This window comes from Apaloderma vittatum, unplaced genomic scaffold (assembly GCF_000703405.1).
Source record: "Apaloderma vittatum isolate BGI_N311 unplaced genomic scaffold, ASM70340v1 scaffold20988, whole genome shotgun sequence".
In the NCBI taxonomy this organism is placed as follows: domain Eukaryota; kingdom Metazoa; phylum Chordata; class Aves; order Trogoniformes; family Trogonidae; genus Apaloderma; species Apaloderma vittatum.
The window spans coordinates 1-15822 of record NW_009732660.1 but is presented as its reverse complement, the minus strand read 5'-3'; the positions used below and the strand labels follow the sequence as shown (position 1 = coordinate 15822).

At 36.2% G+C, this 15822-nt stretch overlaps 1 protein-coding gene across 1 annotated transcript; it reads right to left on the bottom strand.

Annotated features, from left to right (window-relative positions):
• Positions 1-1228: 1228 nt before the first annotated feature.
• LOC104278591 (arf-GAP with SH3 domain, ANK repeat and PH domain-containing protein 1-like) lies at positions 1229-14521 on the bottom strand (the record flags this gene model as incomplete). Its single annotated transcript, XM_009875612.1, has 8 exons — positions 1229-1415; positions 2192-2283; positions 3379-3512; positions 5108-5271; positions 10426-10474; positions 11506-11593; positions 13967-14036; positions 14421-14521. Coding segments are annotated over 8 exons (885 nt in total), but the record flags the coding sequence as incomplete, so codon positions are not given.
• Between the last annotated feature and the right edge of the window lie 1301 nt (positions 14522-15822).

Here is a 15822-nt window from a genome sequence, read left to right as displayed (position 1 = left end):
GTATTTCACTTAGTGTTCATACCTATCAAGGTATCACTGACTGTAATAGCTGAGAAACATTAAGGAGCTAATTCTGTGGTAACTGCTATAGATGACAAATATAGAAAGTTCACCACCTAGTCAGAGAATTTGTAATGTGTTTCCATGATAAGGACTCTGTGATATCTCAAGTGCTGAGACTATATTGAACTTACTCCCTCCACTCAATACAGACTGGCACTCTGTCCTTTGCCAAGTTATCTGCTTCCACAGAACTTGTTGAAAACATTCTCCGAGATCTCTCCAAGTTGGGTTCAAAAGTAACAGGAGAGAACTTTGCCGACAGAGTGGCTACACATCATCAATTACTAGGAAGAAGTTCTTTACTATGAGGGTGGGGAAATACTGGAACAGGCTGCCCAGAGAGGTGGTGGAGGTTCCATCCCTGGCGACATTCATGGTCAGGCTTGAGGGGGCTCCGAGCAACCTGATCTAAAGATGTCCCTGCTCACTGCAGGAGGGTTGGACTAGATGACCTTTATTGGACTAGATGACCTTTAAAGATCCTTCCAGCCCAACGCATTCTATGACTCCAAAAATTATGAATAAAACCAGGTTACGTTGCTCTTGTGCAACATTCCTACAGGGATACTTGAGGCCCGCCTGGATTGTTTTTTCCAAAACACCCATTACTGCCTTCAGAAGGAAAACTCAAGTATTCAGAACTTTATGTAAAAAATAAATTAAAAAATAATAAACAAATATCTCTTTGCGGTTGAAAGAAATTGTACTTCTGTATATGTTTCATCAGAAAATGTGAATGCATACAGACTAAACAGACTCATATACAGTCAATAATGTGTTCCTTCAACAACTACTACAAAAGCAAACATGATACTGTCAGTACTACCAGGTGACCCTGGGTTATCAAGTCAAGCCCTCCCTCTTTGGGTCATTTGCTACAAGAAACATACCGCAGAACAGCTCTTTCCCACACACTTACAGTTGCACCTAGAGCAGCGTATGATATTCCCGTTGCATTTCACGCTCCTTTAAGACCAACTGATGACAACAGATACAGTCTTCTTTTCCCTCACCACAAAAATGACAAGGAAAGGAAGAAAAAAACCCACCATTTTCATGTGTCATTTCTCTTGGTTTAGCACCTATGGTAACAGCCCCAGGTTCTGGTCATTTTACAAATACACGTTATTTAAGATACTCTACTTTGTTTACCTGATAATCTTACCTGTCCAGGCTCTAACAGTGGCTCCATTAGCTCTACCCCCTCTGCATAGACTTGAATTAGTGCAAGTAAATCCCTGGATTTGACAGCCTCAAGTAATTCATTCAGTTTAGCTGCTGCAGATGCACAAGTCTTCCTAGAGAACTTATGATCTACATATTTAGCAGTGATATATTCTTTACGTGCAGTCCTGTGGGGTGTGAAAATAGAGTTTGATTTAGAAATTTGGAGAAAAATGGGTCAACGATTTAAATTTAAAATCACCTTGCCTAACTCAGGAGCTGAGAAGGAAGGAGGAAAACTATCTGATAAAGACTGTGTTATTATTATAACGCATGTCCTTCTTGCAAACAAGCCCAAAATAAGGTACGTACTCGATTTTATCCTGCTTTCTTGTTACATACAGAAATTACTCTGACTCTGGGGACTAAGATCAGAGAAGAAAACAAATCCTGAAAACTGATTTCTTGTGGAAGTATATCCACATGTTAAAAACAGAATGAGTATGAAAAACATGCTAAAAATGGGATTAAAGAAAAAAATACTAAGTCAGCTAGAAAACAGCATAACAAGTTAAAAGGTCTTTTGTGACAAAGTCACATCTGTTATGCTCTCTGTGTAACTCCTGTACCTGGAAAAGGAAGAAAAAGCTTGTCACTGTCTCAAGACAGTACGTGAAACTGCGTCATTTAGTCCATCTGTGTTCACCACCTGAAGGTACACCGCAAAACTCAAAAACATGCAAGATTCGAAATAATGAATCTTGATACCCAAACTTGAAGGTTCCTATACTGAGAAGCTGAGGTAGCTAAAATGCAACTGCATGGCAAGAAACTCCACAGCTGGAGTGAAAAAACCACATTCTTCTGCCGTCCTAGTCCTCCTCTAGCTTGGTTAATGTTTAAGACATTTTACATAACATATATTCCACAGTAAACTTAAAGAATTTAGAGATTTAAAACTTACATATCACTTGATGGACTGGGTTTAGGTGAAGGACTAGGTAAATTCCCTTCCATAATATCATTAAAACTAGTATTTCCTACATTCTTGGCCAGCTGCAATAAGAAAAAAATAAAGAAAAATGAGGTTGGGGTTTCTTGGGGCCTAACAGCAACCTAAAACCTGGATTTATTAATGTGCGTTTTCCATGTCATTAATAAAAGATGGAACACAGGATTGCAAAATTAAAGCATGATGACTACATTTAAATATAAAGCAATTAAAAATATTTTCAAGCGTGAATCCAATCATCGCAGAACTTGTACAACAGGCTTCACAGTCACAGCTAATTATTTATATTTGAAGACAATCCGTCTCCAATATAAAAACAGAATGAGCACCTAGCAGCATGAGCACTGAAACTCCTAGTACACTGACCAGGAGGTTACTTTTGGAAAGTATCTAGACCTACTGGAAAGCCTCATGCTTAGCAAAATTTGACTTAAACAAATAGTAACTTTGCAAACAACTCAACATTTCAAAAGGACTACTAGTACTGACGTTAAACCCATATACAAATCCAGAACTGCCTTCTGTCTTCTCTCAGTTTTCCCATAGAAATTTTCTATAAACAAGCATCTTCCCACAGGCCAAACACAACTGGGGAGATAAACCTGCTCTAACTGGTTGGGGTTTCTGGATTTTTGTGTTGTTTGGGGTGTTTTTTTCTTCCTTTTTTTTAAGTAGTCTCATATCAAATTCCTTTCATAACTTTTATGTTACAGAGTTTCTTCCATCAAATTAAAAGTTTCAATCAACATTTTTCTGTCGAAATTAGAAACAGTCATTCTCACTTGTCGAGTTGAACAGGCAATTTTTTTCTTTTTTTTTCAATCAGAGGAGGTTTTAGACTGTCCTGATTTAGGGTCAAGATCAGCTAATAACAGGCAACATTCTGATGGCACACAGACCACAGATCACAACAGATCTCAGTACTCATTCTGTAAAACCTCACGAAATTAACACAAGAAGTGACAAGTGGTCAAAAGCACCAATAATACACGACAGAAGACACATACAAAAACATGAAGACGGCTTTCTGCAAAACCCATATCTCAAATAAAATTAACTGGAAATTATGAACCTGAATGTCTCCTATATGCAGGTCAACATTTGAGTAAAAAGGAATAATCTAAATTAAGGAAACTTACCAAGAGTTCAGACGTTCCTAATTTGTCTAATTCCAAAGACTGGATTCGAGAAATATGGACACCCATTTCTCTGTGTATTCCAGAACACTCAATGCAGGTTAAAATGCCCAAATTAGTTGACAGCCATGTTGGATCTGTAGAATTGAAAAAATAAATATTTAATCAAAGCCTCAAAAAAGTTTTCAATGGTGGTAAAAAATCCCAATGTGTTCTGAAATGATTCCTCATTTAATGTCCCTTCCAGTCCCTAACATTCTGTGATTCTGTGAAACAGGCAAAGAATATTCTATACTTTTCTCCAAACTGCAATGCAAATTTAACCACAGATTGCTACCAACAGAATTGTTTTTTCAGATTTAGGGACAGTTCCAAAGGCACTGAATTTAGACTTACAAATCCATACTGAATGACTGTATTTGAAGGCACAGAGGATTTGTTTCCTGTAGAAAGTAAGGCTTTTGTTTCCTGTTTTTAAAAGGAATAGATCTCCTAAACTTTATTGTTGACAACCTCTGAAGTTTTAACCTTTACTTCTTCAACTTTAAATAATCTTTCTTCATAACAGATTAACCATAGCATTTTCTAATATATAAAAAATAGTAATATGTTGTAATCTAAGGAATGTTGCAATATAAGAAAATTTAAGGAACACTGGTTAGTCCAGCAAATAAACACCAAATTGCTGTCAGGGAGGAGATCTGCACGTAATATTCGAGTAAGTCTTATACTATGAATGCTACAGAACAAGCAAAACCAGATTTTAAGAAAAAGGCTCCAGATACATTTTGTATACATACATGTCTTCAAACTAATCTCTTCCTTCAACTTAAACAGTAACTGATAGAGCACTATGTCAGGAGTTTTAAAGCAGCAAGCTGGGGTAGCAAAAGTGAAAAACTTAAAAAGATGAATGAGAACTGTAATCTGAAGTTTCTGTAGCTTTACATGATGGAATAACTAAATAAACCAATTTCAGAATTTTACAGACACGATATTAAAGTTCCTATTTTTTTCTAGGTAATTCTCATTTGGATCAGTTCTGCATCAATAGGCATCTTCAAGACATGTATTATCAACTCAGTTCCAAATGAACATCACCTCCTTGAAGTGTCTCTTTCGATGTGAAAGCTGCAACAGCTGCCAACTACCACATCGATTCCGTTAGCTCTATGACAAGATGACTTTTCTTAAGCTCTAAGCGACATATAACTGACCTGTAACTCTGTACTTCTGAAGATACAGCCTGACAGGATTCCAACTCCGGGTCCCACTCTTTGCACGAGACTACTTATTTCCAACTCTGAGTATTTTTGATACTGTAATTCTAGTAGTCTCATACCAAGATAAAACCTCAGAGTAAGATCCCAGCCAGGTAATTTTTCCACAATCATTGTCTAAACATTACTCACTTCTACTTAGTAGCATGCACAGGATCAGTGATGCCAAGCAACTTCCATTCAAGTGCAACAAGCATCTAGAGACAGTGCAACAAGAACAGTTCAAACTCCAGAGGGGCTTGAACTGCTGGAAGTAAGCACAGACAACACACAAAAATATTTTAGTGAATTAAACAGAACTAACGCATGAAAGTCATATTTGTTCTTTTAAAAACAGGCTGAAGATTGATCAACACATCGCTTAGAAAATTAGTTTGCGCTCTACAAACACTTCTTCCAAGAAATTACTTTGCTCCCAACAAGAAGTTGATGACATTAACAAATTGAGATACCTGGTGAGCCACAATCACAACAGACTTCATTGCCGGGTAATCTCTGTATGTCATCAATAATGGCTTTTGTCAGATCCTCTAAACTGTTCTCCCCTGTGCTCTGCTCCCCACGGAACGCCATATTTAATGCTTCTTCTTTGCTGTTAGTCAGTACCGATATCCATCTAGCACAAGATAAAGACCTTAATGAAGATCTGCATTTGCAAATACAAGTTAATCTATAAACTGTAGAAAGTTTGCCACCAACAACATATGAGTGGGAATATAGGGAAGGAATGTATTGTAGGAGAGACTGAGTCGTGGAGAATTGAGAGATGGAAGGATCTGACGAAAGGTAAGTAAGAGTGAGAGGGGACAAAAAGTCTTAATTCTAATGTCACTTTGGTGAACAATGTTAAAGTCAAGGCAGTTCTCACATTCCTCAAACAAGCAGAAGCTGTGGAAGAGAAGGGGTGCAGTTAAGCTCCTGAAAATACAACTGCTTTAAAAGTAGGTGTCCAGGGTCTTCCTGAAGCCTATCTCATTATTCAAGGAGAAAATGACAATCGCTACATTCTCCAGCGTGCATCTCTCTCTTCATAGAGCAGACAGTAAGAGCATTTTTGAAAGAGTTCATGTCTGGTTGCCTGTCAAAATCCAGGTCTCTGTGCTCTCATCAGTCAGATTGCAAAGGCTAAATTAATGAAAATGGCCATGGCGACATATGGAGTAAGGCAGAGGCGACGATCGGAAAGTATCGATATTGCTAGCCAACTTAAAATTTTAAGAGTGACTGCTGACTGCAACAAATCAAGACTCTTCAATCATATTTCAGGCACTAGTTCCCCCCTGTCCCCCCAACCAGCCTGCAAGTTTTTGTTTACACGTAACATTTTAACCAAAAACACCTCTCAGGGGCTGCTCCCCTACAGGTGGAAATAAAGAGGGAAAAGCAGTTATATTAAGGACAAGCACACTGCAGACACAGTGTCCTCTAATTGAGAAAAGGAGCAAGTTAAAAACCAAAAATCTTCCCAGGGATAGGGAGTTTTGATATTTTTAGAACTACTGCATATACACATTTTTTTTCCACAGAAATACTTTAAGTTGGCAGTTTCATCAATCCATTCTCTGCTTACAGCATCCCAATTATCTGCAATCCTGTAAAATCTGCCAAAATGGCTATAGTCACCTAAACAAACTAAGAGAACTTCAGATTGCATTATTATTTCAGTGAGAAATGATGGATTTCAAAGATAAACTGTAAAGAATTTCAGAGGGAAATTCATGGATATAGTCTTGCAATGCAGACTCAAAGCCTGAATTGGCATATAGGCACTATATAATATCTATTTCATATACAAATATCTTTTAATTTATATGGGTCAAGAATAATCTGGGAACTTGTTTTAAAGATAAAAAGCTTGAAAAATTATTGAAAAATCAACCTTATGAATAAGAGAGACATTGAAATATTTGAAAACAAACTTGCTCCATGGCTTCCAAGATGAAAACAATTTATTTACACGAATCTCTGTCTTGAGTGTATGATAAAATATAAGAACCCACACTAGATGGCATTCTTCTGCAATTTTTCTGATGAAATCCGATGTTATTAAAGTTAGAGGTGGCAGTGTCTTGCTTCTAATATTACAGCAATGATTGGTTAAACACACAGAACAAAATAATCATTAAATTCAGACAGATAACATTTATTCTGACATTTGTTGAGAATTTCTTTGAGGGTTACAATTTTATTAGTTTGGTTAAAAAAGGCAGAATTTGAATAAAACTCAACTATGAAGTCCCAATTAAAAAAATATTAGATGCAATTAAAATAAATGCAACATAACTGAGTCAGCTTTAGTGTGATACAGTTTTCCATAGTAGAAGTTCCTAAACTGCAACACTTATTCTGGTTGTCTCCTGAGCTGGAAGGAGCCCACTGACCACAGCTCCGTGTCCCTGAGGTCATCTGGGAGACAGTAACAGCAAGAGGCTCCCCAGCGAGGCCCGTTTAACCCAGGCACAGTAACAGACACATTCTTAATGACTGGTGTTATTTATACAAGAAGTCACCAGGCCCTCCTGGCAGGCAATACACTCAAAAATAAACAATTCATACCAATAATATTAATACAATATCGATAGTTTAGGAAAACTGCCCTATGACTGCTGTGCTTCCTCTTTTTCTTATCTGTACTAGTCTTTTTTTGTTTCCTTTTAAAAAAATCCAACTATTTCCTTTATTTTACAATAGCATCAGTGTCAAGCTAACAAACAAAAAGCATCTGTTACTACTTTGCAGTGTTCTCTGAAATAATTTAAAAATCACTGGTCTCATAGAATTACTTTGTTTTCTATCTAATACAGTAAGACAGGTTGTCCAACCTTCTACGATGCTTCTTTTCCAGTTTCTTATGATCCTTTAAGACATTTTGTGTTCTGGAGATTCCCACTTTTGAAGGAAATAACGAGGCTAAACAAAAATCTGGCATCATGGGTGACTTCTTGATCCAATGAAGGAAATGGAAGTATTCATGGACCAGATTGTCACTCAGATTTCTCTTATTCTCTTTGAGTAGCCTGGTCTAGTGGGGGATGTCCCTGCCCATGGCAGAGGGGTTGAAACTAGATGATCTTTAAGTTCCCTTCCAACCTCATCGTTCTATGATTATACGTCTTCAGTATTACTAAGCCGATAAAAGCCTGCTCCACACTGCATGTAACAACCAGTATCGAGCCCTTTCAACTCAGTCTTCCCAAAGCAAAAAATACCTGAAGGCTGTTGCTAAACCCTAGATTGAAGTCAGCTGTGAGTTTCTTGACAGCAAAATTTCTGAATCTAGCTTTGTTTGTAATCCAGGTGTTTCCTACAGGAATGGATATATTCTACACCTTCAAAAGAAGAGTGGAAAAGAACTAAAAGCTCATGTCCAGAGTACATTTGGCCTTACGCACAATTTTCAAAATGCAAAAGGCTTCTCTTATTCTATAGGTTAAAAAAAAATAGATGCCCTCATACACACTGTACTTTACCTACTATAGAAACTAATAATTCACTGAGAATTTCAAAGAACAGTCACTCAGTAATTAAAGGTTAACAGACAGGTGGCTGGATAAAAATCAAAAAATGTACTGGACTAAAGGAAATGTTTGAGGAGGACGACTAATAAAACCGTAACAGAAGGTAGGCTTCAGTGACTTGCATGTTAAACCATCTGCTTTTTTAATTATTATTTTTATTTTTAAGTAGGAGTTATTTATGGAAGCAGTTTAAAATGATCACTAAGAAAATGCAGGCAAGGTCAGTTAAACTAGAATATAAAGAAATGCATCTTGCTTTTTTCTCTAATTAGATAGGAGCCTGGAAGAAAAGTGATTTGAAAATCTGTTCATGCACTTATTTTTCAGTTGGTGCACAAAGAATAAAAGACAGAAGCAGCACTGAAACAGTGAGTGGGCAAAACCCAAGATGGAGAAGAAAGGGTCAAGGGAGGCACACACATATAAATAAAACGAAAATTAGGACAAGAGGATGACAGCTCTAACCAAGGAGTCACATCATTGTCCCTGTCCATGGCAGGGGGGTTGGAACTGGACAATCTTTAAAGTCCCTTCAAACCCAAACCATTCTATGATTCTATTTTAACTTCAAATAATTAAAGCTATTGCAGAAATTTTCTTGAAGTAAGTTTTGCTGTACATCTCAAAGCACATATCATTATTTGGGTCACCCAAATAGCACTCAAAACCAAGGCTTGTCAGAGTAGCACTGCAACATCTTTCTGGGGGTGGATTTCAGCACCAATACAGGCAAAACACACTTGGCATCTATTAGTTTGTCTGCACACACTGCAACACTTGGATTCAACTAATGTCTCTTTAGTTAAATGTAACTTTTCAAACTTGCAGCAACATAAAAATAATCCAGTAAAAGTAATTTTCTCAGTCACTGGACTTTAAATCAGACTTTAGTGGTAAACAAATAGGAACAACAGTTTTAATGGAAAACAAAACCAGCCCAGGATTCCAAAACAATCCAACAGGCAGCCAACTGAACTAAATTGATTGACCTGCCAATAAGAATTAACCTACCAATGTATTCTCCCCCTACCTTGCTCATGCGTTAAGACCAAAATAAAATAAATTTAAACCAACAAATATAGTAAAAATTAATTTATGGTAGAGACACAAAGCCTTCTGACTCATCAAGTACATTACTGATCAGAAATAATAGTATTTTCTTCTTGACTAAGAAATTTCCTGCGATAATTAAGTTCCAGAATATGTGCAGTAAGCATGACCAGCAAGTCAGCTCTGTACTCTCAAGAGCTATGGAAGACTCTGGAAGGAAATAGCTACATGACACAGAACTATCCAGTCTTCCTATTTCATTCATGCCTTCCAATACTGAACTGTAAATGCCATTGCTTTCCACCACTACAGAAAAAAAAATAAAACTGGAATACTCTACAAACACTGCCCATACCTTTGAAATACATGTGGAGCAACATGGTCTTCCATCAGAATATGGACATGTAACACAAAGTCCTAAAAAACGAGGCAGCCTGGGAGGCTCAGGCTTGTCCCCCTTCACTAGGAACTGTACTCCTAGAACTGTGAGGGGTGAGCACCAGACCGAAACATTCTGCACGACACAGGTTTGATGACACTGAGAGCAACATTCAGGAGGAAAAAAGTTGTATGTGGTTCTGAGGGCAAGAAGTAGCTCTGATGTTGCAGGGAGAAAGATAGTTTTAAAGGAAATAATTTGGATGGAAATGTGAATTAATAAAGCAAGTTACTGGCTTCTGAAGTACACAAATCTCAGAGAGATCTGCTTTGCCGTTTATTTCTAGGCCTGCAGTAGAAAATACTCATTACTTGTACATATTTTCCAAGTGTTACATGGAGATCTTTTATCTATTTATTACTTTTAATCTAAAGGAAAAGGTAGGATCAGGAGGAATAGTAAGTAGCAGCAAAAAAGGGGTGAGAAAGAAGATTTAAGACAAATTTAAAAATATTTCATTTGAATCCTAATAACTTGATCTACTATATCATGCCAAGCAACTGCACAGAAACCATATGGCTGGCACAATCTAAACAGGGTTTTGGTTGGTTGGGTCAAGCTTTTGTTTTGCTTTTAATGCTTCAAGGTTTCCATACAGCCCTGTTGCATGAAAAAATTATTTACATTTATAGATTCAGAACATCCGAAAAAACAGATAGTAAGCACTATTTCTGCATTAACTGAGACAAGTACTTTCACCGTTATGTGTGATTTCATACACTTCTTTCACAAAATAAACTTGAAAAAACGTAAACATTCTTACGCTACGTATTCCTGTTCATCTTCTGCTTGAAAGTGGTACGTTCTGTTATCTGAAATAAATAAATTCTTTTTTTTCATTTGGCACATAAATTTTAAATTATCTACATAGTTGTTACTAAAACCTACTTGGCAAGTAGAGCATTTAAGAGCAATTGCTCCCAACCAGCAACATTAATACATTATTCATGGCTACAGAAAACAATTGCAGAAAGAAAAAAAGAGATGAAACTGACAATTTTGATCTACATCAAATGTACATATTTCAAGTCTTATGTTTAGAAATTTTAAAGAAAAATAATAATATTAATCAAATTGGGTTCTTTGGAAGTCAAATCTGAAAAACATAGCAGAAAAGGAAAAAATTAATTTGTTCCTATTATATAGTTTTCTCTCTGTTTGGATTAAGAAGCCTCTTTTTACTAATCAAAGAATAAAATATGAACTGGATAGTAAACCTCCCATTCAAAGGTTTCAGAGACTGTTCTTGTAAATACAGAAAGATGGAACTATCAGTTGTTTAACACTACACATGTAAGGGCTGAAAGCAGCCAGTTAACTGATCAGCTTCAGGAGCGTTTCTAAAATCAGTCAGGATACAAACAGCTGCTGTACGAGGGGAAGAAGAGACATCACAGGAGCTTTAGCACTGACAAACAGAACCTAATTTAAAAAGAAGGATAAGGAGAACAAGAGACATTGGGTTCTCCTTGCCTTCCTCAACCCCCAAAGAGCCCTCAAAAAGCAGAACAGGCAGCAAAGTAAAAGCAAGAGGAGGCCGAAGGTCTTTCCCATTTCCTGGACGACATAACTTACACACGTTCCACTAAGCTGTTCAACATCTCTCGGAGCCAAGAGCAGCACACGAGCTGCATTTGATGGCTTGTCATAAATGGACAGCATTGACGTCACGTACAGACAAAAAGTAGTTCTTTGTCCATTTGTTCGTTCCACCCATCTCCAAAATTGGAGGGATCCGAGCTCGTGTGAGGCACTGCTCGTGTCCCGACACAGACCTGAATTTTGAACTGACATTTTTAGAAAATTCCACATCATGCAAGATGTTGCTAAAGTTGCTACATACGTGATATTAGATCAAAAGACTTCTTATCTTCAGCATTTGGCTTCACCTGGCAGGTCAATAAATTCAGTTTAGCTGGCTGCCTGTTGGACTAAAAAGAAAATTTATTTTACTTTAAAAATGTCTTGATTTAGGATTATTTTTCCTTTCTGCGGAGTGAGCATGCACAAGATTAATTTAAAGCATGAGCATACATATATGTACACTCTCAAAATGGCTGAGACCAGCACAACTTTGACTTGGTCTGTCAGACCGGACAGGTTGCTAAATCTAAACAAAATTAAAATCTGCATGGCAACTCTTTTTTGACTATTAGAAATGGATTAAAGGAATAAACCTTAATTTAGAACACTTTAATGCTGAAGGGTTTTTTTAATTGTATTTCTGAATCAAAGGTAAAAATACAATGCAATGTTTTATTACAGCATGCCCATATTCCTATTTTTCTCCTATTTTAAATAAATCAAAGACATAATCCTAAAACTTTAAAAGGGAAATAGGAAACGGGAGATCTGGAGTTTCAGAGCTTGCAATCAATACAGCTAATAATACTCTCCACCGTAGCTAGGTTACTTAAGATATGATAACTAAATATATCTTTGAAGTATTTTGGATTTATACACATTTATCAGAAATTATAGAGGTTGTGAATGAAAATTACTACAGTAGGCAAATATAAATTCAGCAGTACACATCGGTTATCAGTAAGTACTTCTGAACTGAGTTTTGGAAGCTGTTCCTGTTATAAATCAGATACAACAGAAATGCAAAATCAGCAAACAACAACAAAAAAATCTCAAAGTGCCTTTCCCACATTGTCAAATGTTTGTCATTACAAATTCATCACCGTATTTTTGACATTCAAGGAGCAACAATTCCTTGAGGAGTAAATAGGTGACTGGAGTCTCAGTTTTCAAAGCTTAGTCTTGAATAGACTTTTGTGATCTAAACTTTTCATCATTGAAAACAAGAAAATTCCTGTTGACACCGCAACAGACAAGAGCAAATATAGGGTTTTACACAGCTACATACAATTGCATAAAATTAATAGTGCAATTCAAAGAATTCTACACTGGCAAGTCCTAAGCTTTTTTTTTTTTTTTTTAAAATGGTGATAATCAAATCATTCCTAACCTAAGTATAAATAATTTGTAAGTGATTCCTCAAAGGAGGCAAGGATACTGTCCTAGCCATTAAAAAACCCCAGTACTCCAGTACAAAAGGTAGAAACTTCCCTTTAACTCGCTCGAGATGGCTGGTTAACTTCAGACACTCATGCTCGTGTCCATGAATTTGCGGAAAAGTGGAAAAAAGGGTAATGAAATGGGACCAGCTCCTTCAACAAGAGAAACAGGAGTCACCTGTTTACACGTGTGTGTCAGACGGCCACAAGACAGTTTTAAGACTATCTCCACCATGATACTGTTGTTGCTTACTCATGATTTAGCATTCCTAGGAAGACACTTCAGATATATGCCCCATTCCCACAACTCACTAGGAGCTAAACTTTCAAGAACTTTATACTTTTAGTCGAAAGCACTCAAAATATTAACACTTTTGCTCATCTATCATACTCTATCAATAACATGAGATATCAAACAATTCCCAAGTTTCCAAATTACGTGCTTCACAGATATCGTGAAAGCCCTTGAGTAAAACCAGTTGAAGGACTAATTGTAAAGCGTGTTCCACTCCTATTGCCATTTTCATATCAAACTTCTGATAAATACATTTAAGTATTAAATCAACTTTCATAAGCCATAGTGATGGGAAAAAATATTGAAGAAAAATTTTAGAAGGCTGAAGAAGACTTCATTTTCTCCATATGGTCCACAGGAAGCTTTGAAGTTAATTATGAACCAGCCTTTATTCTCATTTTCTCACTCTGATTAGCTGACCAAATTCTTTACAAAATGAATATGTAGGTATTAAAATGTTCTAAATATTTAACATCCTATGTAGGAATAAACCATCTGTAACAGACATCTATGGATGTGTTAGTTATTGGTCTTCCAGTACAGTCAGCAGCCAGAATGGAGTAAGAAGACATCTGACCAAATCTACGCAGACTCCTTTGACCACACTGACAAGCTCTCCAGTGGGTAAGAGAGGAGTCTACAGGATCTTGCTGTGCTGCAGACAGCTACACGATAGACACTCAACTTATTTAGATGCATGACATCACGTATCTCAAAGGTACAGTAAGAAGAGGAGTACTGCTCTACTTAACCTCCAGCGCTGTTCCCACTAGTGGTCAGCAGCAGATAATTAGGAAAAAATTTAACAGAGCAAATATAACAAAATCTTCATAAATCAGTCTTCAACTTCTGATAATTCACAGGACTTCAGTGGTCAAAAGCAGAAGTAACATCTATTTTGTAACAGTAGATTAACACCAAGAGATTCGCCAGGAAAGGATAATGTTAATTTATTATTTTTAAAAAAAGGTATAAAAGTAACTTACCGTTGCATGTGATATGGTAAGAATTCCGTTTTTAACAGTGCACTTTCTTCTTTGCCATACTTTCCTTAACCTACATACGAAGATCAACAACAGCAAATTCAGTAGCTAGACATGATTTCAAAACACACATTAATCCCAAGTAATGCTACAGGTTTGGGGAAGAGTGGCTGGAAAGCTTTTTCGTGGACAAAGGACCTTTTAGAGACCTACAAAGGCAACAGCTTTCTTTCTAATATGACCTTTTTTTTTTTAATGATTCCTTGTCATGCTCTTTATAATTACTCTGTTAAGTTCCGATCTGTGTTCAGATTTGAACTGTGAGCTTTCTGAGCAGCTAGTTTTAGCACAAGCATTACGAGAACATGTCTCAAGAACCCATAGGAGAAAATAATAAAAGTCAGTGCATGGACACAGTAATAGTTTCCACTATATATTATGCACTCTGAGAACTTACCCATCACTCTTCTTTAAAAGGTAACCTTTCTTCTCACTGCCATATTCCTTATTCCCCTGAAGCTGATGCATACTATAACCTCCTTGCCTGCTCTGTGAATCCTTAAAAAGGGAAAAACAGAAGAAAGTTTTCCTAACTTTTAAGTTATTTTATTTTTTCGTCTTTACCACAATTTCACAAATTAATAAAGACTAAAAAAAGAAAGAGAACTCCTAATGCATGCTTTACATCCATAGGAGAGTTTGCTTTTATATCGCAGGATCTTGAACTAACCACATGTTCAAAATTCAATTACTTCAATTAGGTATTTGAACTATAGCATGGATGCAAACATGCATCTCAAAACAATGACTTTTTAAAATATAGAAATGTAATGTTACATAATCTTATAATCAAAAAGTAGAAGGCTAAAGATAGAATTTCAAAAGAAACCAACAGAATATAGCATGCATATATATACACACACACAGAAATACACGTATATAAACAAACAAAACCAAACGCTAATTATTGCTGTTTTTTAAAAATCCAATTAAAAATATGTATACAATTCAGGAGTTTTAGTAAATGAAGTCAACTGAAATAACTTTTGGCCTGATCTAGTGAAACAATTAAGTGAAATAGATTAACTTGTTATAAGCACATCAGAAAAAAAATATCCCCAAAAGTTCAGTAAAACATTGACTTACTCTCCTAGACTTCGATCACGAAAGGCAAAAGCAATAGAGGAAAGAGAAAGCAAATAATTTAAAACAAGAATTATTATTTTATTTCAAAAAACATGTTCCTTGAACATAAATTTTATAGCCCCCATACCTAGTGACATAATTTTTTCCACTCTCTAACAACGCTACTAGAAGAAAGGCAAGAATCACCAGGCACACCGGAGCTTTTCTCATCAAGTATCAAACATCATAACAAAATTCTGTGCAATCTTGCATATACGACATTGGCTTCAAAAAGCAGCTGGGTACAGACTCAAATTTTACTAAACGTCTTTCAGTTTTTATTACATTTAAATAGTCTAAAATGATAGCTATATTGTATCCGCCACCAACCTGGAGCTAACTCAGAATTTCCACTGGAAAAAGATCAGGCCCAAAGTTAACATTTAGTTTTCACGAATTTCTATATAAGGTACAATTAACAACATGTTGATACAGTTTTAAACGTAGCTGTGAAACAATTATCTGCAAAATATCTGAGAGAATCTCACCAAAAAAACCCAAGAAAAATCAAAGAGTGGCAAGTACCGTCACTACCTTGGTCATAACCTTTTCTCTTTCAAAACACAATTTCTCACAATTACCATAACCTACATATACATATATATACATATATGTATCTATGTAGGCTATATATACATAGGCATATATATATATATATATATACATAGGCATAT